Genomic DNA, 27,269 nt, shown 5'->3' with positions numbered 1-27,269 from the left:
GGAAAAGGACTTAAGACGTATTTAGCCACCCTTGACGAAAAGTAGATTTGAGTGCGTTTTTGTCTTTTTGAGAGAAAAAAAAAGGGGGGTATTGTGTTGAGAGAGAGAGAGAGAGAGAGAGAGAGAGAGAGAGAGAGAGAGAGAGAGAGAGAGAGAGAGAGAGAGAGGAAAATTGGGGGTAGGGGAGAAGTGTTGGTGAGCTACCATCCTTCCTGCTTGGAATACAGTGTTCCAGGGGCGGTCTCGTGTGAATATAGCTGTGTTTCTCCTGTGTATTTCCGACGAGGGAGTGTTGCGTAGGTGCTACTGCATTGCATGGTGATGGTTGCTACTCCTTTCCGGCGATAGTGTTGCTGCTCCTTCTCTCCTTCCTCACAGCGCAAGTCGCATTCATCGGGTGTTGTCAGCAACACCTCGTTCGTTTCCGGAGATGAGGAGGTTTGGTGTTGCAAGTCTCTGCGTTACTTGCTGGCGTTTTTGTTACTTGTAACAACACCAGCTGGTGCTACTGTTTGCTTTGACCACTACCAGCACCACCAACCACACACCTGCCACCACTACAATCACCACGACCATCACACTACCTGGACGACCGACACTGCCATCATCATCACCACTCCAGCTACCATCGTCCCTGCCACCACACACATCTCACCGTCAGTTCCGTGTTATAGTCTTCACATAATCTGTCGATCATTTACACTCCCTCCTCCTCCTCCTCCCTTGAAAACTACCTATTCATCCTCCTCCTCCTCCTCCTCTTATTTAAACTGTTATTCAAAACTACATAAAAAGACCTTAAGTGATTCTTTAGTTCGTCTTGAAAATGACTTACATTTATTCCACGTGAGGCGATGAACCGATTCGGTCCTGGAAAGACGTTTTATAAGTACGTTAAGTTTTATAAGTACGTGAAGTTACCATACTCCAGTCCCATCTTTGTCTCAAAATTGTACTTATGCTAATTGGTCATATCTCTCATAACTTAGGTAATTCATTCGCCTTGGGATAATCGGCAGTTATGGGAATGATGTATTTTATGCAATTACCTTTTTTTTTTTTCTTGTTCCGTCGTTCGCTGGGTCGATGGTCGAGTTGCAAAAAGCGCAAACACACGTTCGACTGGTCGCGGGTTAATTCGATACGACAACGACATCTTCGGAATTGTCTTCGTCAATATAAAACCTGGCCAAGCAGACGAGGGAGCCACCTGCCGGCATTTCCCCGTCAAGACTGTCACCTGTCAAGGTATTTACTTGCCAAGTCACTCAGCTGTCAAGTACTGTTTATATATAGAATTTACTGACCCACATACGTTGGAGGGGAGACAGTTGCTGTGGTAGAGAATGTTTATATTAAACTTCGGAGCACGACAAGTACGATCCTTTAACACGGCGGTACGACTCTTGAGCATGGGAGTAAGACCCTTGGGTATATTAATGGCCTGGCAAATGACCTGACCATCAAGGGTCAGTTAACAGACCAGGGTATCTTACATTTAGAGCTGTGCCGTCGAGCTCAAGGGTCGTGCTTAAGGGAGTCGTGCCGTCGGATTGATAGGTCGTACTTTCGTATCTTAGAGCACAGCCTTTGGTGTACAGACGGATCATAGAGACGGCCCACTGAGAGGAATGAGAAGCCAGATCTCGCAAAGGATATTATGTGAACAAAAGCCCACATACCTGGGAGGCTGACAAGCCACAGACGATCGCACTTGCCACCATCAACCCTAGCGAAGGGAACAACGGTATGGTGCGGCCCGGCCCTTCTGCAAGCAGGCACGGGCGTCCAGCAGCTTGATATCGCCAGCGATGAGCGACCGTGTGACGCCGGTAAGCAAGGAGGCGTGAGCTTCACCCCACGCCATCAACACCTCACACCGACTTCATATCAAGATCATCAGCGCTTCGCTGGATGTGTTGTGTTGTACACTACTTCTGCCCACGGCTGAAGTACGGATATGGTGTAGGGATGTCGGCTTTATCTGGTAAGCTAAGCCTACTTAACGCCGGTAATTGAGTGTGGTACTTCGTTGAACGTCAATGAGACATTCCGGAAAGATTAATGACGAACATGATATGAGGCTTTTCAAAGCCTCGCACCGACTTTGAGGGGCAGGAAGAGACTAAGCCTGAGTCCCCTGAAGGCTGACCTGTAGAGTATTATGGCAATTGGTGGGATGAAGAGCATTATTGTAGAGTCTTATGGTAGATGGTGGGATAGAGAGCATTACAGTAGGGTGTAGCTGAGAGCTCAGGGGAACATCCGTCGCCATATATGACGAGTTCCGCTGTCAGGCCTTTGAGCACGACGATACAGCCCTTCACTATGGCTGTACTACCCTTAGGTACGACGCCCTTGGCCTTTGACCGGACATTTTACGGTGAGTACAGTGACCATTGCGTCATAAAGGTCGCACCCACGTGCTCAAGTATCGAACCCGTCATGCATAAGAATCATAACTCAGTTCTTCAAGAATCGCACAGTCGTTCTTCAAGGATCGAAGTCTCGTTCCCGAGGATCATACGTACCATCGCTCTCCAAGAGCCAGAGTGTGAGATCTATGGTCTTTCCTCCAAGGAATGTTTTTTCTTGACTAAGGGTATTGGCAAGGGATCTTCCCTTACTGAAGGACGACACCCGAACACTGTGATTAGAACCTATAAAATCCCTTCATGAATTATGGATTGTAGTCAACGCTTGTCATCAGGGGATGTCGACCAGATGTCTCCCAACCGACTGAAACATGTTGATTCTTTTCGTCCTGCTGGAGAGTATGACCCAATCGGCTGCTGCTTAAATGTTAAGCAAAATAGATGGGTGAGAAGTGGAGGTTCTGGTGTATGCAGATGATGTCTTGTGGGGTGAGTTCGCGCGTTATACCATGATTTCCCGGTCACGGTCGTGTTCCTTCTCATGAAGGGGGGAGGGAAGGGGATCACCTGTGAGACCCCGATGGGGCAAGAGAACCCCATATGCTCCTACCTCGTACGGTGTGTTCTTTACAAGATCTAATCTCCAAATTGTTATGTGTGTGTGTGTGTGTGTGTGTGTGTGTGTGTGTGAGAGAGAGAGCCATCCTCTACCCCCCCTCCCCCCTATCGTAGCGTTACATCCAATCTTGGTAATCTGCCTTTCTTCCATAATGGTACGAGGGAGTGACAGAATCACCGGGACAACAGGCAAGAGGGTGGTACAGTGGACCAGACAAGACGTGTGTGGTACAACGAACAGAAACCAGAGCTGGAGGAGTTCTAATTGAAACATGAACTATTTTTCTATACTTTATTGAGACAGGTATCATACAAATAGCCACTAGCTGCTAGCTCTTGGGTTAGTATTCTACACCCACTAGCTGCTGGCTCTTGGGTTTACGTTGTATTCAACGAAATCGTGTGACTGACGCCGTTACATCGAGTTTATTGGCCTGAGAATGATACAGGATATTGAGAAAAATGTAAGAGAAAAGAGAAGGTTCGTAACCGAACCACAATACTGGAATAATCAGACTAAGACGGCAGTGATGGGTTGACGGACCGAGCGATGATAGTGCGCACGTACTGAGATCGTGGTGGTAGGTCGAGACGTGGTCACTATGACTGTTAATCCCCTGAGTACAAGGTGCGATTCCCGAGGACGACGGTACAACCCTCGGGCACAATGGTACAGTCCTCAAGGACGATGGTGGGGCTCCTGGACCAACGACGGTGCGAGTCGTAATTACGACTGGTATGACCTCTGAACACGACGGGTCCGATCCTTGGGACGTGAAGCTGCGATCCCTGAACGCGACGGGTCCGATCCTCGAGTGCGACGGTACGACCCTTGAGCGCGACGATTTCTGTCTCTCGGATGTGATTGGCGTGACCTCTGACGTCGTGATCTGTAAGTGGTCCCAGCCGAGGAAGAGCAGACCGCCGTATGGGAAGGGTCGTTAAATCCTACTGATAGGTTTAGAAACCAGGTACATTTGCGTCTGAGTAAACCAGACGGAGACCGGTTTCTGGCAGAGAACGCGTGGTAACCACGGGATGAAGGGACGTTAATCCGTACCGAAATAGTCAGACACGCGAATTTCGACCTGACGTCTGGATTGAGTCTGCTGAAAATGCCGCGATGGGAAGAGATGCGTCATCAGCCTTTAAGCGACTTGGATCCCTTGAAGGAGATAGAGACTTGATCCTAAGTAATGGCGATTGGATGATTTGCAGACACATGGAATCGTAAAGTTGGAGAGTGTGTTAGTCACTTGGTGATCGCATGCTCGCCTTCCTTGCGTTGATCACCGTGTTATCCGTGGGAAAAATGCGTAGGGAAACGTGTATCTCCGGATAAGCAGAGGGTTTCATCTCGGATGTTGACTGTATCCGGTTACTGGTAGTAACGAGTCTTTACCAAGTTGTATATGGAAGTTTCTGTATGGTAACAGCAAGAACAGCATTGGAACATGTAGCTACAAGAACAGCATTGGTACATGTAGCTACAAGAACAGCATTGGTACGTGTAGCTACAAGAACAGCATTGGTACATGTAGCTATAAGAACAGCATTGGTACATGTAGCTACAAGAACAGCATTGGTACATGTAGCTACAAGAACAGCATTGGTACATGTAGCTACAAGAACAGCATTGGTACATGTAGCTACAAGAACAGCATTGGTACGTGTAGCTACAAGAACAGCATTGGTACATGTAGCTACAAGAACAGCATTGGTACATGTAGCTACAAGAACAGCATTGGTACATGTAGCTACAAGAACAGCATTGGTACATGTAGCTACAAGAACAGCATTGGTAGTTGTATCAGCAAGAACAGCATTGGTAGTTGTATCAGCAAGAACAGCACTGGTGCTAGTGTTTGGGTCTAGGAACGCCTGTAAAAGGAATATGGAGTGATCTATAATTAGCCGAGGAACAATTTCCATGAGAGAGTATTGGGTGTTACCCAAAACCTTTCTGAAAAGCTCTTGCAGCTCAAGGCTGCACTACTTCCTGTAGCAGGGAAATGTAGGATCCTTTGGAATGAAATTTTCTCTTACGAGACTGTACTCCCAGTGATACAGCCTCATACACAGGTGACGTTTCACGAGCGGTGTAACCTCGAGCAGGTAAAGTCCGGTAACACTGTATATATGTATATATCATTTATTTATTTTCGTCCAAGGAAGAACAGTGCTGAGAGAGACATGGGTTTTCATGCAACTTTTCGCTTAATACAGACTTGGTCGGTATTATATGGCCATAATGACCCGAGCTGAGTGTACGCTAAGCCCTCCAGTGTGCCGGAAATGTTTAGACAAGGCACTGGTGTGCCAATTACGGCCCCGAGGCGATGTCTTTTAACTGGTCATTTTCCCCAACTGGCGACCCGCCGCCTCTCTCTGTAATCAAAATAGATTAGCTTATCTAAAATTCCCACCGCCCACCTTCGCTCCCCTTTTGCTCCAGAGGGGTAGTAGATCTGCCGGTGACGTGTTGTCGTGAATTACCCCTTGGAATTAAACTGTGTCGGGTAATGACTGTTCCGCCGCTTTTGGCGCTCACTGCCAGCGTGTCATGGGGAGGTAGGGAGGGAAGGAGGGAGGGAGGGAGTTGAGGGCTAATAGGGATTACCTAAAGGGTAGAATTTGTCTTGGCGAGTGTTATGGTCGGTCGTAGGGAGGAAGGGCGCGGGGTAAGGATGAGGGAAGAGTAAGTATGGTAGGGACTTTTATGGTAGAGAATGGTTCTGGTGATGGAGGGAAGATATGTGGATGATGGCGAGGTTAGAGGAGGGGAGTAAGGGTGTTGGAGGGACGTTTGTGCAAGAGTAAGGAGGAGGCGCATAGGGTGTGGGGAGTGGATGAAGTAGAGGAGGAGGAGGAGCAGGATGAAGTTCCTTGGGTTGGGGTTTGGTTGGAGGAGAGGAGAAGGCGTCTGCGTGAATGTAAAGCTCACATTCTTCATGTTATTACTGGGTTGTGGCAGGATTGGAGGCCAGGTGGGGTCGCCTCGCTCCCCTCCCTTGTGGCTGGTTGACCTCCTCCGACACTTTTTGTCTACCTGGGGATTTGCCGATGGACTCTTGACCTGTGTCTGTGTAATGATTTTCCTCTGTTGTTTTGTTTTTTTTCGTAGCAACTTGACGTAGTCTTAGATTGGAGGGCGTTTATGTATCTTTTATGTTACATATTAATGTTTTTAATCGGTACGTTTCTTAAGAATACATATATATTGTCTTTACTGATCTATCTCATCGTCCATATGGTGTCTGTCATCAGATATGGTTGTATAAAGCCAGCTAAAGGGTTAGATATGTACAGTAGGATGTTTGCTGTATTACGTATGCATTCTACTAATATGACTGATATTCATCCATTTCATATATATATATATATATATATATATATATATATATATATATATATATATATATATATATATATATAAAGAGAGAGAGAGAGAGAGAGAGAGAGAGAGAGAGAGAGAGAGAGAGAGAGAGAGAGAGAGAGAGAGAGAGAGAGAGAGTACTTTCAACGTCTCCTGCCGGAGGAGGTTGTCTGACCATCATGTCTCTGTGTCTCTCCTGTAGGTACGTCAACCCTGGAACGTCTAGCCCGGCCATCATCCAGCGCCCTATGTACTACACAGACCGTCCCACTTCTATGGTAGGATATCATGATCCTGTTTTGAATATTCCGTGAGATTCGCGTCGCCCCTCCTATACCCCAGGAGAAATTTTGTATATTCTTAGGTCACCAGGCGTCCAGCTTTCTCCTTGTTTTCTGGTATCCTCGTCCCAGTTTCCATCTCCTGAAGTGTGTACATCCTAGTATCCCCTTTTCCCATTTTCGTTAACACGCCTCTTGTTTTCTTTCCACCCTGCCATCAGTCATTCCCCTTATCGTACCTTTACTCCCGCGTGGTATCGTCCGCGTCTTCAGCAACGGTGTTCTAAATGTAATATTGGCCCAAGCATTTCTCTGTCCCTTCCTCGGGTCTTGAGTGGTTTACAGTTTTGTACTGACGCGCTATCGTGCTGCTGTATGCAGATGGTGCGCCCATAATGAGGGAGACGACAGATCGAATGACCCGATTTTGTGAAGAAGGATTTGCGTCCGTCAAAGAAGAGATACGTGTGCGTGGATGCAAGCAAGTGGAACATGGTATATGTATCAAGAAGCTAGTTTAAGAATGGCGGATCACACTTAGAATTTCAAAATGGTTAACATTTTTCAACCCCTTTTTATGAGATGATCCTAGTTAATGAAGTTGAACTCACGTCTGAGGTGATTGAGAGAGAGAGAGAGAGAGAGAGAGAGAGAGAGAGAGAGAGAGAGAGAGAGAGAGAGAGAGAGAGAGAGAGAGAGATTAAAGCTAATCAGATCGCCAGAGCTCCAAGGAAGAGGGGGGGATAACAGAATTATAGAATGCGAGAGTGTGTGTGTAAAGTCTTGGCAAGGTCCTCTTTGAAGTTTCTGTTGAAGTCTGCTCCAACGCGAGTCTCCTTTTTTTTTTTTTTGAGTGAAAAGCAGTGGCAACAGATCGCAGGGCAGAGTTAGAGACTGTGGCGAAGCAGTGGCAATACATCGCACGGCAGAATTAGAGACAGTGGCGATGAATGATCCTCCCTTGGGCGAATGTGTGGTGGGGTGGAGGAGGAGCTTGTGTTGGGGGAGTGTGTGTGTGTGTGTGTCGGTGGCATGAATAACTGAGATAAAAGTAACGGTGAGAGAAAGACAAGTGGGCCATATAATGGATTGCGAGCGTCTCAGACGGGACGAACGTGTTGAAAGAATGAGGGTTAGAAATACTGGTGACGAGCCGGTGATTTATGCAGATGTGAGGCAGGAGGAGGAAGAGGAGGAGAATAAGGCCAAAGTAGAAGGAGTACGAATGAGGGAATAGATACGTGTGTAGGAGGGAGGCTACAAGGGTATCATCAGACCTGGGGTGTGTGGGGGTAGTTGTTCTGTTGGAGGAACTTGTGCCGGGAATAGACCTGAGGAACGATCTCCCTTGAGCTCTGAATCCCCATTCCATCACCTGTAGGCTATCTCAATCCCTCTCAGACATGGTCCTGATTTCAACCCTTCAGACCCGCCCGTCGCAAGGCGTCCAAATCCGACCCCACCCCACCACTCGTTGTCTCGGACCCTTGTAGCGTCGCCTCCATTCCACGGCGGCCCTCTCTTTGCAACTTCGTTCTGTCGCCTTATTTGACACGATCTCTCTCTCTCTCTCTCTCTCTCCTCTCTCTCTCTCTCTCTCTTCTCTCTCTCTCTCTCTCTCTCTCTCTCTCTCTCTCTCTCTCTCTCTCTCATCCTGTCGTTTTTAGATACTTCCGACCGTAAGTTCTCTTCGTCCCGCCTTCCTTCTGGGTCGTTCCACTGGTCGTCCCAAAGAAGACGCGTCGAATTCCATTCCCTCCCACCTCCATCATCCCAGGCCCGTCTTAATCCCGGCCTCCGATCCGTCCCATAGCCATCTCTCATATCCTCCGTTTGGTATCCTTTGCCTCAGGATCCTCGACTGTCCCACCCACCATCCCATTACATCGTCCCTGAACAGATCCCGTCAGACCTACCATCTCATCACGTCATCCCAGACCCATCCCTCCTATTCCTTTCATTCCTTGTCATACCTTTCCCCTTTCTCGTCTCCTCCCATCCCATGCCCGGGAAAGCTTCAAAAGCGCATCTAAGGTAAGTGTTCGTGCCTAAGATAAAGCCTGATTTAATACTAACTTCAGCGGAGGAAAGATAAGAAATTCCGAATTATATTTCAAGTTTTCGTTCGTGGAGTCGACCGCCATTTGTGTATCCCAGTTATATATCGTAGTGCTCTTCTGTGTCTCTTGTGTCGATAACGTATATTTTAGTGTCAATCGTTGAAGTGTGTGTACAAGATTTATACATACCCACTCCACTTTGTATTTTAGATGAACTGGCAGGTCTCCTTTTTTCGCACTTGTGTGTGTGTGTGTGTGTGTGTGTGTGTGTGTGTGTGTGTGTGTGTGTGTGTGTGTGTGTATATGTGCGCGTGTGTGTGTGTTCTTGAGCTGCGTAGTGCCCTCACCACAAGTGCGTCAGCGAATTTGGACTCCAGGAGGCTGTAAGACCGTCCAATGCTCCTCTTAACCCCGCAGGGAGGAGTAAGAGGAGGAGGAGGAGGAGGGGTTCTGGGGTACACGTAGAGGGTCGCCTGCTTATCATCCGCTATCGCAGTGCTCAGTGTGTTGACGCCAAACTCCCCAAGCAGAAGGGGAAGATATAAAGCGTTTACGAAACACCCTCCCTCGCTAGGTAGCTTCATGGACGTCAAGTACAGTACATAAGTAATCAAGTAATTCTAAGTTCGGCAATTAAGTAATTCTAAGTTTTTGTTCAGGCATTATTAGATTTGGAACAAAAAAAAAAGTTTAGCCTTTGAAAGTATTTTGAGACTTCTTAACACATGACATAGTGAGATGAACAGTCCATGAATCAAGTTCACTTTTGCCGGAGATGGATTTTTCACACGTACTTGGGAATTCCATCGACACACGTAGCCATCCGCTCCATTTCATGAATGGTTTTGAGGGAGGGAGAGGGTGAGTGTTCGTGTGGTTACGGACACGGTGTGGGAGTGAGACGGCGCCGGTGCTCAAGTCTTATCTGAAGTTACCCGTGACTACTGTTCACCTGTGCAGCCAGGGCAGGAGGCGCTGGCTCCCCCTCATCCGTCAGGTGGAGGAGGACCTAGACTCAAAAACACACACACCGAAAAAAAGGAGGAAGAGGAGGAGGAAAATAAAGCTTTATGAGAGCTTGAGCTTCAAACGCGTTGAGCACAACTGGTGAACTCCATGAGTACGATAATTTGACTCATTGAGTATGTCGACTTAACCTCGTTGAGTACGATGAGTTAAGCTGTTGAGTACGACGAGTCAAGGCCGTTGAGTACGATAGCGTAAAAACTCAGAGTAGGACGACGACTTAACCTCATGAGGACTACGATAGCCTTTGAGCCATCGTACTCGGGGGGTTAAGTCGTTATCCGAAAGGGTTACATCTTCGTACTGATGGGAACGAGAAATCGTACTCAAAGGGACTAAGTTGTCGTACTGAAGGGTGTAGGCACTTAAGGGTTCGTCTAAATGAGGGGTTTAGTCGTTTTACTCATGGGGCTGAGTCGTCGTACGCTAGGCGTTAAAATCGTCCTACTCAAGGTGCAAAATCGTCGTTCTCAAGGGTCTTAAAATTTGAGGGTCCTCCCTGCTCGACTATCTGCGATCCGAACCAGCTGCCGAGGCGTTTAGGTGGGTGTACCGCTGCTCCCGTCTCTCCCGCCCAGGTTTGCTTCAGCTGTGGCTCTCATTCCTCATACAATAACGTAGATGACCTTGCTGAAGGTGACCTTTCACCCGTGATATAACCCTCATGCTGGCGGAGTCTGGTAACACCTCTCCTCCCACCTCAAGTGGTGATCCTATCGCGCTATAAGCCTGCTCCGGTAACACCTCCTCCCTCCTATCGCGCTATAGGCCTGCCATCAATAGAAGAATCTCCTCGTAGGTACGTTGAGGTAAGTACACCATTGAGCCTCCTTCCCTCACTCATTCGCTCCCTCCCTCCCTGTCACAGCAGCTGATTATTATTTATTACTTTTATCAGTGCGCCATCCAACTCTCGCCGAGGCTCTTAACTCTCACGGATCTGTCGGCCAGATGCCGTGGCGATGTTTGGGGAATTTTTAGCCTTTACAGGTGCAACAGAGCCGAGGGCATCTGCTGCTCCTTTAGCGCTTAGTAACGCGTGTAACGCGGCTCGACCAGGCAGGATTGATGCTCTGTGGCGGGTGGTAACGCATGTAACATGACCCCCCCGGTAGTAACGGCTGTTCACAGATATCAATTCCTCCAGCTTCTCTCTACTGTAAAGAGATGGCCGGCCGTAACAGGATACGACGCTGGTAACATAACAGGACACTGACGATGTGTCACAATGGCAGTTCGTAACGGGCAGTAAAGTTGGGAGCACGATAAGTCACTCACCAATGGCCTGTGACAGAGTACAACTCCGCTAGTAACGTAACAGGTCACACAAAAACTCGAGGCCTGTAACAGAAGCCACTCTGTTGCTGTGACCGAGGAACGGAAATCACAGGTTGCTGATGTCGGATGTCCGGACCTTCGGAAGAAAATGACGGGGAATAATTGAGAGGGAATCACACGGGGGAAGGCCAAATATCATCATGGGTCGGGGCGAGGCCTCCCGCCGCTTTAACCTCACTCACCACTTCGTTCATCCACAGTGGCTTTGAATCATAGATCTCCAGTGGTTAACGAAACTCATAGATCTTCGGTGGTTAACGAAACCCATGTTTATAAGCACTTGAAAAGGACAAGTCGGCGTGCGACACGGGCCCTTCCCCCCCCAACCAGACTCAAATTAAGTACTTACCTGTGCGATATTGATTTGCATATTCTCACGCCTTCTGCTCACGTAGCCTCATGTGTCGAGAAAAGAAATGTAATGAGTAGTTTGAATCTGTATTGGCAGTTAACCTCGCCTTGGGCCGGTGGGGCTCATCAGTCACCCATTTTTCCTGTGTCCTGAATTCATTTGGTTGCTCCTTTACCCATTACCAACCCAAGGAAATTGTAGGGTGGGGTCAGGGGAGTGAAGGCATGACTGGTGAAGAAAACACCTCCCACCACCTCCCCCTCCCGTTTTGCCTTAATCCGTCAGCCGTAAGTGGTTTTGCTTATAGCGCTTGTATCTCTGCGCTCTCATCGGGACAAATTAGATGCAGCGCATGACCCGCCCGGGTGAGATCGCTGCCGGGGGACGCGCCATTCGAAGTAGCATTGATGGAGTGTGTGTGTGTGTGTGTGTGTGTGTGTGTGTGTGTGTGTGTGTGTGTGGAAGATTGGGTATGTGTGCGGACTCTGCAGCGTGGATGGTGCACGTCGTCTCTCTCTCTCTCTCTCTCTCTCTCTCTCTCTCTCTCTCTCTCTCTCTCTCTCTCTCTCTCTCTCTCTCTCTCGAAGCCATCCTGTAATAGGGATGTAACCAGCGTTTCTGTAGCCATGCCCATTGGACTGGTTTTCATAGAGAAGGTGGAAGTCGGGTTGGTTACGCCTTCTCTCTCTCTCTCTCTCTCTCTCTCTCTCTCTCTCTCTCTCTCTCTCTCTCTCTCTCTCTCTCTCTCTCTCTCTCTCTCTCTCCTTCCTCTTCTCCCGCTCGTTACGCAACACTTGGCACCGTGGAGTTTTGCGTTCGGGTAACCAGCGCTGCCATAATTATCATCGGCGAATCCCAAGGCCACTACACAACGTCAGGCTAGGGTGGGGGATATATATATATATATATATATATATATATATATATATATATATATATATATATATATATATATATATATATATATATATATGAAGGAAGTCATTTGCGAGGTTGACTGTTCAGTCGAGGTGGAAAAGGTAGTGTTCATTCTCCGTGTTGAGAGAGAGAGAGAGAGAGAGAGAGAGAGAGAGAGGCGCGGCGGCGGCGGCGGCGGCGGCGGGAGATAGAGATAGAGAGATAGATGGGATACCGGGAGATGGAGTCGGTGTTTTGGCTTGTGGGCAACGAGTCGGCGCCGGAGTAGGGCGAGAGGGTAGCACATGTCAGCATTATGATAATACGTCTCTCTCTCTCTCTCTCTCTCTCTCTCTCTCTCTCTCTCTCTCTCTCTCTCTCTCTCTCTCTCTCTCTCTCTCTCTCGATATCGTCAAGGACGATCGTCATATAAATAGTCACACTTCGCGGACAGCCGTCGGCAGACCCTGGCCACTTAACACTTGGTGGGTGAGTGATGAAAGCCACTGAATGTGAGGGAGGAGGAAGGAAGAAAGGAAGGGAGGGTCGAGGAGGAAGAGGAGGAGGAGGAGGTGTAGAAGGAGTAGGAGGAGGAGGAAGAGGAGGAGGAGGGGAGAAGATTTGAATGATGGAGACACACTGCTGGACCCCAGATAACGGGTAAAGGACCGCTTGACACCGTTTAAAACGAGACATTTACCCAATGATTTATGTAAGTGCTTATTACCCTTATGGGTAGCATTGCGATGGTGTGCGTTACCAAAATGTCTGGGGCGGGGGTGAATATATATTTTTTTTTTTCTTCCCCTCCGTCTTGTATCGCATTCTGATGGTTTTACGACCTTTATTTACCGTGAAGATTTAAATCCAGATGAGGATGTTTGTTACGTTAGCTGGCAACAGATGGCGTTGGTGCTATATGTGGCCCCCTGGGCGAGCGTATGATGGGAGTGGTGTACGTGGTCGACTATCTTATATGTTGTTGGGTTCCCTCGCGCGCGTGTGTGTGGGGGGCATGTACTCCCGCCTTCTGTATAACTTACCACACCCGGGTGTTCCCGAGATGAATGGCTCTTCGTAAGTTTGTCTTCAGCTTGGTTTACCCCACTGGTAATGGTGTGGTACACGTACGTAGATCTCTCGTTGGATTCGACTTGAAACAGGGGAGTGTGGTGTTTTCCGTCGAGTGCAGCGAGACACAGGCGTCAGTAAAAGGTCGCGATGGACAACTTCTTTCTCTCTCTCTCCTCACGCCGCGTGTGCTTGAAGCATCCGTGGCAGTCATTCTAGGAGAGGTGACCTCTCTTCTCTGACCCTTTGACCTCCTCCTCTACCACCACCACCACCACTCTGACGTCTTATCTCCACCCTTGCCTTTTGCCCTTTGCTTTAAGCCCTGGCGGGATTCCACTTCGTCTCCTCATCTTCAGTCTGACAGCGACCTGCTCACTGACTCCTGAACATGTGCGACTGACTCTCTACCACTCCTCAGATCCTCTGACCTCGGCGCTGGTCCCAGACAATGACTTTGACCCCCACAGTGGCTCCATTCTCACCCTCGGCTACCACGGTGACCTCTGATATTCATTCTAACTCCCACTTGTCCTCCGCTATGTCCTTCGTCACATCTGCGTCAGCGAGGGCAAAAAACACCAACCATTTGGGTACATCAAGAAGTGAATATGTAATAGTTATAAACATCGTCTCAAGTTGCAGTGTACACCCAGTAGCCGAGACCTGACCTCGTTCGCCGACCTTTGACCTCCTCCCTGGCCCTTGACTTCCGTAAAGGACTCTCTGGTCTTCGCTTGTAACCTTTGCCCTTCGTTTTGACCCTTTGATTCCATGACTTCCAGTCTGACCTCCATTTGGCTTCCATTCAGACTGCTTATCTCCCGATGATCCGTGACCTTATCGTTGGCTTGTGACGTGCACCTTGAGGGCCCCAGACTTCCCTCTGACCTTCCTGACAATATTGAACTTAAACAAGACCGTACGACCCTTGAGCACGCGGCTGCGATCCTTAAACCTGACTTTCGAAGGTCGCGCCATCTATACCCAATGGTCGTACTGTTCTGGGCCGTATTCCGTTTCCAGTCCATCTTGACGCACTAACGCTACAGCAGAGATCGCGTGTGCCATAGAAATGGTGCATGTCATTTTCCTTTTCCATTTTGTCTGTACTGATGGTACAGTTGGCTTTGTTAATTGGTTGATTGATTGGCTTGTCCGTTTCTTCCCTGACCCCCCCTGATCAACGCTGAAATCACCTCCCTCCCTCCACCGCGATTCGTTAACCACCAACCTCTCCACCTCATCGACCTCACTGACACCTGACCTCCACTAACCCTGATCTCCGTATTGACCTCGGTACCGCTGCTCTGACCACTGACCTCCACCATGAACAGTGATGGCCATGACCTCGTCCCAGAACTTGTGTTATCCAGCCTCATATCACTATCAGCCTCGAACTCCTCAAGTCTGACAGCTGACCTCCACTCCAGACGTTGACGTCCTAATCATTTGGACTCCCTTGACCCCCCTGACCTTCCCTCAGGAACTCTTGTATCCCTCCTTTTACTCTCGTCTCCACACCTGTCGTTCAAGCCTGACCCTCTCACAGACTCCCGGAGTGACTCCACCGCGCACCAATGTCTCCTCCTCATCTGACCTTTTGACATTTGCCACTAACCCTCGATATGGCTTCGACGTTTGACCCTTGCCCCTCCCCCCACCCCCTTTGTCCTGCTGACGCGGCCCTCCTCGCCTGTTGTTTTTATGTAGTTGTTTGTTTGTGTGTGTGTGTGTGTGTTGTGTGTTCTATGGGGGTCGGAGGTTGCGTGTCATTAGCGAGCAGCGGCGGAGGGGGCAGTAAAGAGTCAGAAGGCAAGGGGATACGCCTTGCTCACACTCATCACAACTCGCTGTATGCTTTGATAACGCGACCGTTAAAGCCGCGCCGCACCAGCTGTTTATTTGTCCGTTTGTGTGTACATGTTGCCGGGGCCGGAGGTCTGATACGGTTATGTCGGGTCGTCGTCCCCCCCCTACCCCCAACCAGCAGCGGGACGATCACTTCCCCAGCACCAGCGATCAGTCACCAGCGGGTATGAAACGCCGCTGTCAGAGTCGTCATATATGGAGGCGAGGCGGAGTCATTAGCTTTGGGGGGGCAGAGAGAGGGAGGGAGGATGGATGGAAGGGGGACGCTCCTTCAACGTTTGATAAGACTCCTGCCTTAACCATCGATGTGGAGGGAATCTTGGACGAACTGTGCTTTACCACGGGTCATGAGCTTGTGGGCCAGGCGTGCGTGGGTAAGAAGGCGTGGTGGAACAGCAGCAGCACAGCCACCACCACCATCAGCAGCTGTAGTGGCAGCATCAGCATCAGGGGCGGGTCGCCCCCTAGGGCAGCGTCAGTGTAGACATGCCTCTGCCTCGTTAGGAATCAAGACCAGCGGTAGCAGGACGCCCCCTGAAGGAGGGGGGAGGGGGTAAGGTCAGTACTGCCAGTTTGTCACTTAATGAGGGCTTGTGATGAATGCTGGCCACAAGACGCCTCTGTTGATACTGCTCGCGTAGTTCTGTCATTGTCCCCTCCATCATGTGTAGGGGAGGAGGGGGAGAACGGGATGGATGTCTGTGATCAACACCAGTAGTAGCAGGACGCCCCTGAGGTGGAGGGATGGGTGGAGGAGGTGGGGGGGTGGCACTGCTGACAGTACTGCCAAGATCTCCTCCTCCTCCTCTTGGGCCGAGTAATGACCCACGCGCAACACATTGTTCCTTTAACCCACGTCCTTTCCCAGATCCCTTCGCTCCCCGGCGTGGTCTAGCATCCCAGGGTCCCCGTCGGGCCGTCGAAGAAATGCATCCGTGATCAGTATTATCCTGAATGTCTTCCCGGGAGATTAGCGCCCTCCTGAAGAAGAAGACATGGAGGTGGTTGTAGGAGGTAAGAGGAGAGGAAGGTCGTGGTGTGCTAGAGAGCATGGGGGCAAGACCAGCCTAGCCTGGCCTGGGTGAGTGGTTCACGAAGGGGTTAGGAGAGAGAGAGAGAGAGAGAGAGAGAGAGAGAGAGAGAGAGAGAGAGAGAGAGAGAGAGAGAGAGAGAGAGAGAGAGAGATGTAACTGATACCAATGCCAGCCATCATAACTCAAACCCGTTGACAGATTTGCAACATATGTCTCGTATCGGTTAAGGAGCTGACGCAGCCCCTCCCGCCCTTGGCACCCCTCGATTCCCCTTGTGGCACCCCTCGATTCCCCTTGTGGCACCCCTCGATTCCCCTTGTGGCACCCGTGATTCTTCTGTGGCACCGGTGATTCTTCTGTGGCACCAGTGATTCTCCTTTGGGACTCTTCATTCTCGTATGGTACCCCTCGATTCTTCTGTGGCACCTTCGACTCTTGTGTGACACCCTCGATTTTTAAGGTAGTAACCTCGATTCTTATGCTGCATCCACAATTATTGACACGTGCGATTCTCTAGTTGCATCCTCGACTTTCCTGTTGCAGACATGATTCTTGTGTGGCATCCTTGATTCTCCCGTTACACCCATGATTCTTGCGTGGCACCCGTGACTCTGCCTGGTACCCTTGATTCACTCTGGCACTCCTGATGTATTGGTGTTGCAAACTTGATTGTTATTCCCGTCTCTTGTAGCATGCCTGCCGAACGTCCCCGTTTTCCTTGAACTCCATTCGCGATTCTCAATCGGTTCCTTTGATACCCGCGTGACGTCCCTGATCCTTCACTGGCGCCCTTGACCTTTGGCACGCCCTTTGGCACCCTTTTTCTCATTCACAGCTAAAAACTAGAACCAGGGATCGAGTTCCACAGCCCTGATCTCTCCTCAGTAACCAATTATACATGTGTGTGATCCCCTAAATATGATATTCCTGATTCCTGTCTAATTTTTTCGTGTGTGATTCATGAATCTCGCTGACGCCCATGATTCTTCGATTATTTGTCCCTCTCTGATTTCGGTGTGGCGTCCACAGAGTCTTTTAGTCGTTCCCATAATTCGTGTTTTATGTCTTTATTTCATGTTGGCACTCTGCCTGTGTGTGTGTGTGTGTGTGTGTGTGTGTGTGTGTGTGTGTGTGTGTGTGTGTGTGTGTGTGTGTGTGTGTGTGTGTGTGTGTGTGACACCTTTTGATTGATTTCGGGTCATCATCTTGACTTCTAGACCGTTGATGTTTTTGTTGTTGTTGTTGTTGTTGTTGTTGTTGTTGTTGTTATTGTTGTTGTAGGGGATTTCAAGTGGCATATCTAAATAAATTTTTCACATGTGATTTTTGGGAGGTGTGTCTCCTCTTTTTTTTTTTGTACCACAACTGATTGTCTGTGTGTACCATGCTTACGTTTTCTTTTGTTGCCATCCTTGATTTTCTTTTTGTACCATCTCTTCTTTCCTTTGTATCGCCCTGAATCTTTGCTAGGGCCACCCTGAATATCTTCTTTGTACATTCCTGTAAGGTTCTTTGTACCGCCGTCCATCCCTTAGTTTCTGTGCATCATTCCTGAATTTTCAACCAGCGTCTGTAAGATTTTCTTTACCCATATATCTTTATTATTAACAGTGCCTTTTGATTCGCACTGTTCCACTCATAATTCACCTGTGATAATCGCTATTCTCATTGGCTCTCATGACTCTTCAGTGGCACCTGTATTCTCATTGGCTCTCGCGACTCTTCTGTGATGCCTGTACTCTCATTGGCTCTCATGACTCTTCAGTGGCACCTATATTCTCATTGGCTCTCACGATTCTCTTGTGGCACTGATGATCTCATTGGCTCTCATGATTCTCCTGTGGCGCCGGTAAGTTCACAGGCACTCATGAAACATGCTGGCACTCCAGATTACTTCTTTCTTTTTTGACACTATGACAAGGGGTTGCGTAGCGTCTGTGAATCTCTTTGTGCCACCCGCCGCCCCCCTCCCTTTGACGCACCCCTTGCTCGTGGTGGCCCTGAAGTGTGCTGGGGACGTTGGCTCGTCCGCTGAAAGCAGTGGAGTTCTGACGGTGTTCATGATTCCCGCTGACATCCTCCTTTGTCGTATTTCTGTTACGTTGAGTAGCAACGTTGGCTCTGTCTGGCTTCCAGTCCTTTCGTTGGCTCTGATTCATTACAGAATTACATATTGCACAGGACACCTTATTTTCATATCTAGTTTTATTTTAGTTTCTTATACTGATTCTAGATGGCTGCGACACACACACGCACACACACACACACACACACACACACACACACACACACACACACACACACACACACACACACGACTGATTCTCTGCTGGACTCCGGGATTCTTGCGATCCTTCATGACGAGAGAGAGAGAGAGAGAGAGAGAGAGAGAGAGAGAGAGAGAGAGAGAGAGAGAGAGAGAGAGAGAGAGAGATCAGATCTCTAGTGAGAGGTTTGATAATGATACCCCCCCCACAACCCCTCCCCCCTCCCCCTCTCTCGCTAGGATGCTGTTATAATGAGTGGTTTAATGGTCATCCACCCCCCAGGAGGGGTGGCATGATGAGAGGTTTAATGAGGATGGGCTCCCCAGGATGCTGGTATAATGAGAGGTTTAATTAAGATATCCCCCAGGGAGGCTGTATGATCAGGGGTGACTGCACATGGTCCCCCCAGACACCCTCCCCCAGTATAATGAGACGGGGCTGGGGACAACCCCAGAAGGGTGTTAGGATGAGAGGTGACTGGGGATGGCCCCTCCCTTCCAGGAGGGTGGCATAACTCCATGATGATAATAGTTACGGTTTTAATTACCCCCTGCCATTAAATCCTCCTCTCTTATGTCCCCTACCCACGCTGGCTGCCATTCAACACCCATTCTTAATTATCCCTTTGCTCCCTACAACCTCCCTCCCTCCCTCCCTCCCTCCCTCCCTCTTATCCTCCCTTCCCTCCCAGGCCCTGGGTTTGTGTTCAGAAGGCGAGGTGGGATGGCTAAGTGCCGTTTTAAGTCCGTAGTAATTTTGTTTTTTTCTCTCTAACCACTTCAGCAGGACAGTACGATCTCGAGCACGATGGTTCGACCTTTGAGTATGAGGGATCTGGCCTTTGACACACACACACACACACACACACACACACACACACACACACACACACACACACACACACACGATCTCAGGTCGGGATGCAAAATTATCATTTGCAAGATCCCACTATGCAACCTGTTCCCATCGACCGGCACAAGGCAAATTCTCTGTGCCTTAGCGTTGCTCTACGTGAAAGAGAATATGTACAGAATTTTTTCCCCTCCCTCGTCTCGTCTTGTCTCTGTATCTTCGTGTGTTTCGCTACTATTGATCATCTAAGCGTCTGTCTCTCTATCTCTCTAATCTACGACAGTCTTGCTGTCTCTCCGCACCAGCGCTCTCTGATTGCTAACCTTCGGTAAGTTCAGGTACGGTGCAGGAATAGATGTTGTGGACCTTTTCGTGGTGAAGTATTGTGATTTGGAGGTTGAGGTGACCTAAAGGTCAAGGGTAGTGGGTCAGTCACGAATGAGCGTGAGAATGTAATTCGACTTATCTACCTTTTCTATTTTCGTGTTGTGCGTTTGTACATGGAAGCATTATATTCCTGAATAGTAAGCCTTTAGTTAACACCTCTGTTACTACGTATTGCCCAGGAACACATACATCGTCTTGACGACTCTTTGCTGTTTCCAATTTTTTGTCCTCATGGGGGTTATGCGTCGTGCTGCATCCTGGATGGGGACACGTCAACGAAAGACCATACACACACAGTAGGACATGCATATGATGTCTTGACTGTAACATCAACTCACGTCTTGTGAGAGTAGGTTCATATTGATGACACCAGGTCTTTAAAAGACTTCTCGACTCACTCACAAAGGATCATATGACAGTATGTATTGCTATGCCATAGTCCGATACTGCCTGGTGTTTGGTTTGATAATGTCATTAATCTCGCTGATTGGATTCCCTCGTGCTGCTATCTGTGTAGGTCGCCAATACGTTTCCCGGACTCTAATACCCCTCAGTCAGATTACAGAAGGGAGACATGAAGATCAATATTATGATCATCGTCCTCCACCCCAGGTCTGACACGTTACCTCCTGTCGTCTCATGCAGCAGCGGCATGTCGTGGTTGTCGTATAGCCCGCCTGCCCGCCTGGCCTCAGTCTGGAGGAAGACGAACTGTCGTGCAGGCATGATGGTGTCTGAGCGACCGGCCGGGTCGTGTGCATGAGAGCGACGTGATGTCGTGATGGTAAGCTGACTTTGGCGACTTCCGTGATTATGTGGCGTGGTTAGGTCCGTGCTTCGTGTGGTTGGATCCGTGCACGGTGTGGTGGCGGCCGTCTCTGGTGTGGTGGTGTCCGTAACACTAGTGTGGTTGGGTCCGTCACTGCTGTGGTTGGGGTCCGTACCGGCAGTGGTCAGGTCCGTACCTAGCCTGGATGGGTCCGTAACCTGGTGTGGTTAGGTCCGTGCAGGCTGGTGCCATGCGCGGGGACTAGCACGGGAAACAGCAGGCTGCCGTGCGTGGTGACGTAAACCAGGAACATAGTGTTGTGCGTGGGGGCGCACGAACAGGACACACGAATCTGTTCGTGGGGACACGCAGGCAGGACACACGACCCCCGTTCTTCGGGACGCAGATTCAGAATACGTGACCCGTGCGTATGGGGGGACACAAGGGCGGGACACATGACACCGTGCGTGGGGGAAACACACACACACACACACACACACACACACACACACACACACACACAGGACACATGACCTCGTGTGTGTGGGGGGCAGATCCACGTAATTCCATGTGTCGCTACTTGCTCTTCCCCCTGGAAACACCTGTAGGTGCTTAAGATTATAAGACTTCGTCCACCTGCCTGTCCCCAGCCACCCTCCCTGGTGTGGATGGGATTAGCCAATCCCCTCGTTCAGCTTGTTGGTATAGTGCACTAATACGTATACTGTGGGGGTGGGGGAATTGGGGTTAGAAGAGATTAGTAAAAGACCAGGTCTTGCTGGGCCGGTCCGCGTGGATGATGATTGTGTTATACCATTACGAGGGAAATCGCGCCTGGACACGTAACCTAACCCGATGGGCGAAATTCGTTCCTCAGAGGCTTGTAGACTTAGCCCTTAACTACCCAGACGTAATATTACGTACGGTGCAAAGAAGAAAGAACACCAAACAAAGGTGTCAGGTTCATCCTGGAGTAAGTAAAGGCGACCTTTTAGTGTCGCAGTTGATTGCAGCGATAATTAAGGTCCGTCAGTACTCCCGGCTTTATCTCCTCGCCAAAACGTAAAGACTCGTCGACGTAAAGGGTTCCACATGACCAAACCTTGTCCAGGGCTCCTTCTCTCAGTCAAGTGTGACATTACAGGCACGGGTACGGGTGTGTGCGCGCGCGTGTGTGTGTGTGTGTGTGTGTGTGTGTGTGTGTGTGTGTGTGTCCGAGCTAATGGACACTTTCAGGTGTATTGCGTACGATGCAAAAAACTAGAGGTTGTATGATTTGTCTCTACGGGACCTGTGGTGTCCGTGTGTCTGGGAGATATACAGAACCATTTGTGCGAGTTAGTGGGTGAAAGTAGCGATTTCTGAATTCAGGTGCTTAAAAATTTACAGACCTAAAGTGTAAAAAAATGAACTATATAAATTGTAAAAGGGACAGTAATAAATTTCAAATTTTTTTACAAGTATAATTTACTGATAGTTTTTTGTAGTTGTCGTTGTTGCTGTCTCAGTTGTCATTCTGGAAACAATACGTCAGAGCAGGACACTCAGGCGATAAAGTCGTAATCTCTTCATTGATTCGAGGTGAAGGAAGAAAGGTGTATTCCCTGTCAAGATTTTGGTACCGTGATCTGATAAGTGCCAGGGGACTCGCCCTTCGTCCTGAGGTTATGGGAAGGGGGCTGGTTGGGCGGTGTGGTAACCACGGTCGACTTGACCGTCAACCCAGAAACACTGGTTCGGTTCCATCCCCGGGTGTGTCATCCATGCAGTAGGAGGAGGTAGACTTTGATGTTGATGATGATGGCCCTTGGACTTTGACCTGACCCCTAATAGGCAAGTTGGGGGTCAGGCTATCTCATACTCAAGGGTCGTTGCATAGCATTCAAGGAATTGATCAAACCAGTGCTTCGTGGGCGATTACTTTGATAGTTTCCTAATTACATTTCTGTAATGAGCATTCATAATTATTCCCCATACGTGTTGCCCTGAGATGTGGCAATATTGATCAATATTGATCGTTAGGTATTTCCATGGTCCAATGACAGGTGTGAATTGACTGGTCTGTGTGGCAGTGTAAAACAAAAATAGTCGCTTTTCGAAATGCGGTAAGATGCAGAACGTAGAGACATGGTGCATGTTTGCACGGTTAAGAGACGGGGTGCCAGTGATGATTCGTAGTTAACGGGAACGGAAACAGAAGCGGTGGGGACTCCATAGTTTGTAATCTGTTGACCATGACGGTGCGACCCCGTGAGCGCGATGGGACGACCCCTCGGTGTGATGGCCTGGGTCTTGACCCCGAACCGGTCAAAGGCCAGGCCATCATTGAACCCAAGAGTCGTAACCGTTGTAATCAAGGGTTCGCACCGTTGTGTTCAAGGGTCGTTCTGTGGTGCTCAAAGGTAGGTAGCACCCGTCGTGTTCAAAGGGTGTATACTCTTGCCCAAAGGGTCGTACCGCTGTGCTCAAGGGTTATGTACCCATCTCGTGTTCAAAGGTTGTAGCGTCGTGCCCAAGGGTCGTACCGTCGTTCCCAAAGGGTCACCTTACAATAAGCTATTGTAATGTCGTACGGGAATACGGGGTGTTGAAGGTAACGTACTGCGAACGTTGTAAATGTTTAGCCCCGTCGGTGTCCTGAAGGCGAGGTTCGAACACGCACGCCCTGACTGCGCATTAATTATTTTGGTGTGTGTGTGTGTGTGTGTGTGTGTGTGTGTGTGTGTGTGTGTGTGAAGTAGGGCCGTGGACCAGCGTGCGTCATCACCCACCAATCACCAGCGAGGGCAGATCCAGTAAATAGATCAGGTGCTTTTATTGACCTCCTGTGTTCATTTCTGTCCCGCTGAACAAGGCTGGAGGAGGAAACACTTGCCCGCTCAATTCGTTCGAACTCATCGCGTTGACTCACTAAGGAACTTGAGGATATTGCGAGGTCTTTGTTCGCAAGTCGCTCTTCTGGCAAAGCGAATCACACGTTCTTCGACAAGGTTATCTTTTCGTGTTTTTCTTTTTATCATTATTTTTTTTCTTTTCGTTTCTCCTCCCGCTCCACGTATTGCTTTCCGATCGTAAGTTATAGTTTCCTGCAGGCGATGTTTTCCAGAGGCGTTGAGCAATATTTTCTCCCCTCGGGGGACGGCTGGGGGAGAGGGGAAGGAGTTGGGGAGGTTTCTGGACCGCCAGCACCGCCAAGGGGGCTACTCCAGTAGGACCTCGAAGTCCAGGCAAGAAAATGGGGATCAGGTGGAACCAATGGCCGACCTCGACTCCCGCGCCTTCCCGTGCGTGTGAGTGTTATGCCCACACACACACACACACACACACACACACACACACACACACACACACACACACACACACACACACACACTTCCCTTTTTCTTGCCTAAAAATTACGACAGATTTCGCGTTATTGGAATGACAATGTTCGGTGGCGGAGGCAAACAACCTGCCCTCTTGTGGCTTCATTTATCAGGAGGAACTTTTTCAAAAAGTCAGTTTCATCGGAAGGATTCCGAGGGAGTGGGATTTACTGGTTGGTTTGAAGAAAGGAGGTGGACACCGGAGGGAAGGGAGGTCTGCATGAGTGGCTTTTCAGCAGGTGGTACAGGAGAGGACGTGTGGCAGGTGGTGTGAGAGTGGTTGTGTGGTAGGTGGTGCAGGAATGGTAGGGTGGCAAGTGATCTAGGAGTGGCCATGTAGCAGGTGGTGCAGAGGGGGAAGAAAAGGGCAGTATAGGGCGAAGAATGCGGTGGGAGGTAGGAGAAGGCGTGGTTTAGGGATGGAAGTGGGCGCGTGTGGAGGCAAAAGATGGTACGTTTACGGACGGCAGAGGATAGCCTTGCACAGTGGTCGTGGATGACGGTACTGCAGGCGCGGGTTGAATCAGTTAAGGCGCGGTTATGGCGCACGGAGCGCGGGCAGTGGCGTTGGCGGGCGCGGGAAGGAGCGACAGAGGGCGTGGGCATGGGACGAGAGACAGAGGGTGTGCGGTTAAGGTTGACACAGGGCGTGTGCTGGGGTGGAAATAGTGCAAATGTCGGGATGACAAGAGAGTGCGATTAGGGGCGACAAAGAGTGCGGGTAGAGTTAACACAAGATGCAGTTTGGGAGAGTCAAAGGATGAAGGTAGAAGCCACAAAGGGTGCGGGTAGAAAGAACAGCGGCTGCGGGTAAGAACCAGTGAGGATGCGTGTACAAACCACACTGTGTGGATACGAACCGCAGATAATGCGGGTAGTGGAGGCGACAAACTGGTTCGGGATGGGCGATGCGGTGCGCGGGTATTGGGGGTTAAAAGCGCGGGTAAGCGCGGCACAGAGTGTAGAATGGGCGAGGAAGGATGCACATAGGGGTATGCAAGGGGTGCAGCTATTGACGACAAGCGGCACGCGTAGGGCATCTCTGGACGACTGAAAAGGCGCGGTGGCGACAAAGGGTGCTGGTGATGATACAGAAAGGGTGCGGGTGGGATTAGAGAAGGGCGCGGAGATAGGGGCGACAAAAGGGTGCGGTAGGGGCGGCCTGGGCATGACAGTATGGCACGCTGCTGGCCCACCCTGGCACCGGCCTCGGTATTTATATCCCGGGCTATCATTGGGTCTCCGCCGCGCCCACCGCCGCCAACCAATAAACAGGGAAAAGGGTTGAGTAAAAAATGGTTGGGTGCGTGGCCTGGCGTTGGCAGGACCTCTCTGCCTCCGCCTCTACTGTCTCCTCCTCCTCCTCCTCCTCTTTCTCCTCCTCCGCCGCCGCCGCCGCCAGCAAGGCTCCCGTCACCCAACAGCCTCACCCGCGTCGGGTAAAAAGTTAGTAAGGCGCGGGTAGCCACGGCACGGAGGACGCACGTAGAGGCAGTAGGCCTAGCGCGGCGCGCGGCACCGTCGCTCTCAGCCAGTCTGTCCCTGCGCGCCGCTACAGCAAGAGCAGCGGCGCTCGTGGCCGGCCACCTCGCCCCGACCAGTGCCAACCTACCAGCCACACAAAGACGCCAGTGGGTCACCCAGCCGCCGCCCCTTCGCTCGCTATACCCCGCCCACACCGCCCACCACCACTACACCCCGCCCGCCCGCCGTCCGCCCCCTCACCACCCACATTCCTCGCTTATCGTGAAGGTTGTGATGTTATAAGAGGCGGCCACAAGTGTTTCAGTGTTGTATGTTGGAAAGTAGGGAAAGGTCGGCCAAGCCTCACAGGCTGGTGGTGTTGGGAGCTGGGCGGTCGTCGACCCACCGACCAACATGGTTGTGATTTTGATGGCAAGCAGCCAGATAGGCCACCACCAAACCCTGTGTATGAAGTGAAGTCGAGTCGGCAGCCGCCGCAAAAAGTTTTGGAAAGGAAAAAAATATATATAGAGAGCGAGCGAGCGTGTGCGTGTGTGTGAGTGTGTGTGAGGCGATGATGTGGTCGCACGTGGGCGTGGGCGGGAGTACCGGGGAGGAAGGTGGTGCCCCGGAGACTTCACCACACCACAATCATCACCACCACCACCCTCACCACCATCACGCCCTTCACCCCTCTACTGCACCACCACCACCTCCACCGCCACCGCCGCCTCCGCCTCCGCCTCCTCCACCACCACACAGCGACTGGAGATGGGACGCCCAACATCGACACTATCACCAGGTAACTCACACACCTGTGTCATGAGCGGCGGTCACTGGGGATGTCAGGGCGGGGATCTACCTGCTCCTCCCTCCTGCTGCTGCTCCTCCTGCTGCTGCTTGCCGCGTGTTCCCGCCACCGCCTCAACTCTCCACACACACACACACACACACACACACACACACACACACACACTCACACTCGAACCGTAATTTCCAGCACACACACACACACACACACACACACACACACACATTCTCCTCCCCATATCTGAAGCTCTAATTTCCCACCTCGTGACACGTAAGACATTTAACGACGTTCGTAATACAGGTGTGACGAGTGCATTTCCCAGCGCGAGCCTCACCCAGAGCATGTTTGTGTAAGCCTGGCGGGTGCATTTGGCCGGCTGCAGCCCTGCATTGCGCACGCGCAAAATGCACCCCACCTGTTGAACTCTCCTCGTGTGTCGCGATGCGGGGGCCCGGGGAACACGGGCTTTTGCGCCCACCATTATTTTTTTTTTTTTGTTTTTTTTTCGCACCCTGAGAACTACTTTTCTTTTTTGCGACATATGTGTGGTTGTTGTTAGGTTTCATCGCTCTTGATGTTATGAGGAGACGTGAGGGGACTGGTAGGGAGGGACACGTATACACACACACACACTCTCTCTCTCTCTCTCTCTCTCTCTCTCTCTCTCTCTCTCTCTCTCTCTCTCTCTCTATCTCTCTCTCTATCTATCTCTATCTCTCTCTCTCTCTGAACATCCTATCATTTTGGTACCTCACACTTCGAGAGATATCGAGTCCACGCAATCCCTAACTTGTAGTGGCCTGTGAGGAGATAGATGTCACAACTAACCTACACACACACACACACACACACACACACACACACACACACACACACACACACACACACACACACACACACCTCCACCCTTCCCTGGTGGGAGCACAGGTTCTTATGACAAAAACCAACCATGCTTGCTTGCTTGCTGCTGCTGCCCAGGACGTGGACCCAGCTTCGCCAGAGATGAAGAAAACCCGTATTTATCAGACGCCCGCAGCGGCTGTGAGGAATTCAC

General features: G+C 50.2%; 1 protein-coding gene across 5 annotated transcripts in view; it reads left to right on the top strand.

Moving 5' to 3' along the window:
* LOC139760088 (zinc finger protein rotund-like) overlaps positions 1-27,269 on the top strand; it is a 761,655-nt gene that overhangs the window by 65,323 nt on the left and 669,063 nt on the right. For 2 of the 5 annotated variants that reach the window (XM_071682905.1, XM_071682902.1), the window contains exon 2: positions 6,572-6,647. The exons of 2 other annotated variants lie outside the window; for them this stretch is intronic. In XM_071682905.1, the coding sequence (XP_071539006.1) occupies positions 6,572-6,647 (76 nt within the window). Of the gene's footprint in view, positions 1-6,571; positions 6,648-25,424; positions 26,207-27,269 lie in introns of those variants that run through there. One more of the 5 variants, XM_071682900.1, reaches the window with a different exon arrangement.

Source organism: Panulirus ornatus, chromosome 35, assembly GCF_036320965.1.
Source record: "Panulirus ornatus isolate Po-2019 chromosome 35, ASM3632096v1, whole genome shotgun sequence".
Taxonomy (NCBI): Eukaryota; Metazoa; Arthropoda; class Malacostraca; order Decapoda; family Palinuridae; genus Panulirus; species Panulirus ornatus.
The sequence above is the reverse complement of the archived record's forward strand: the minus strand, read 5'-3'. Positions and strand labels throughout refer to the sequence as shown.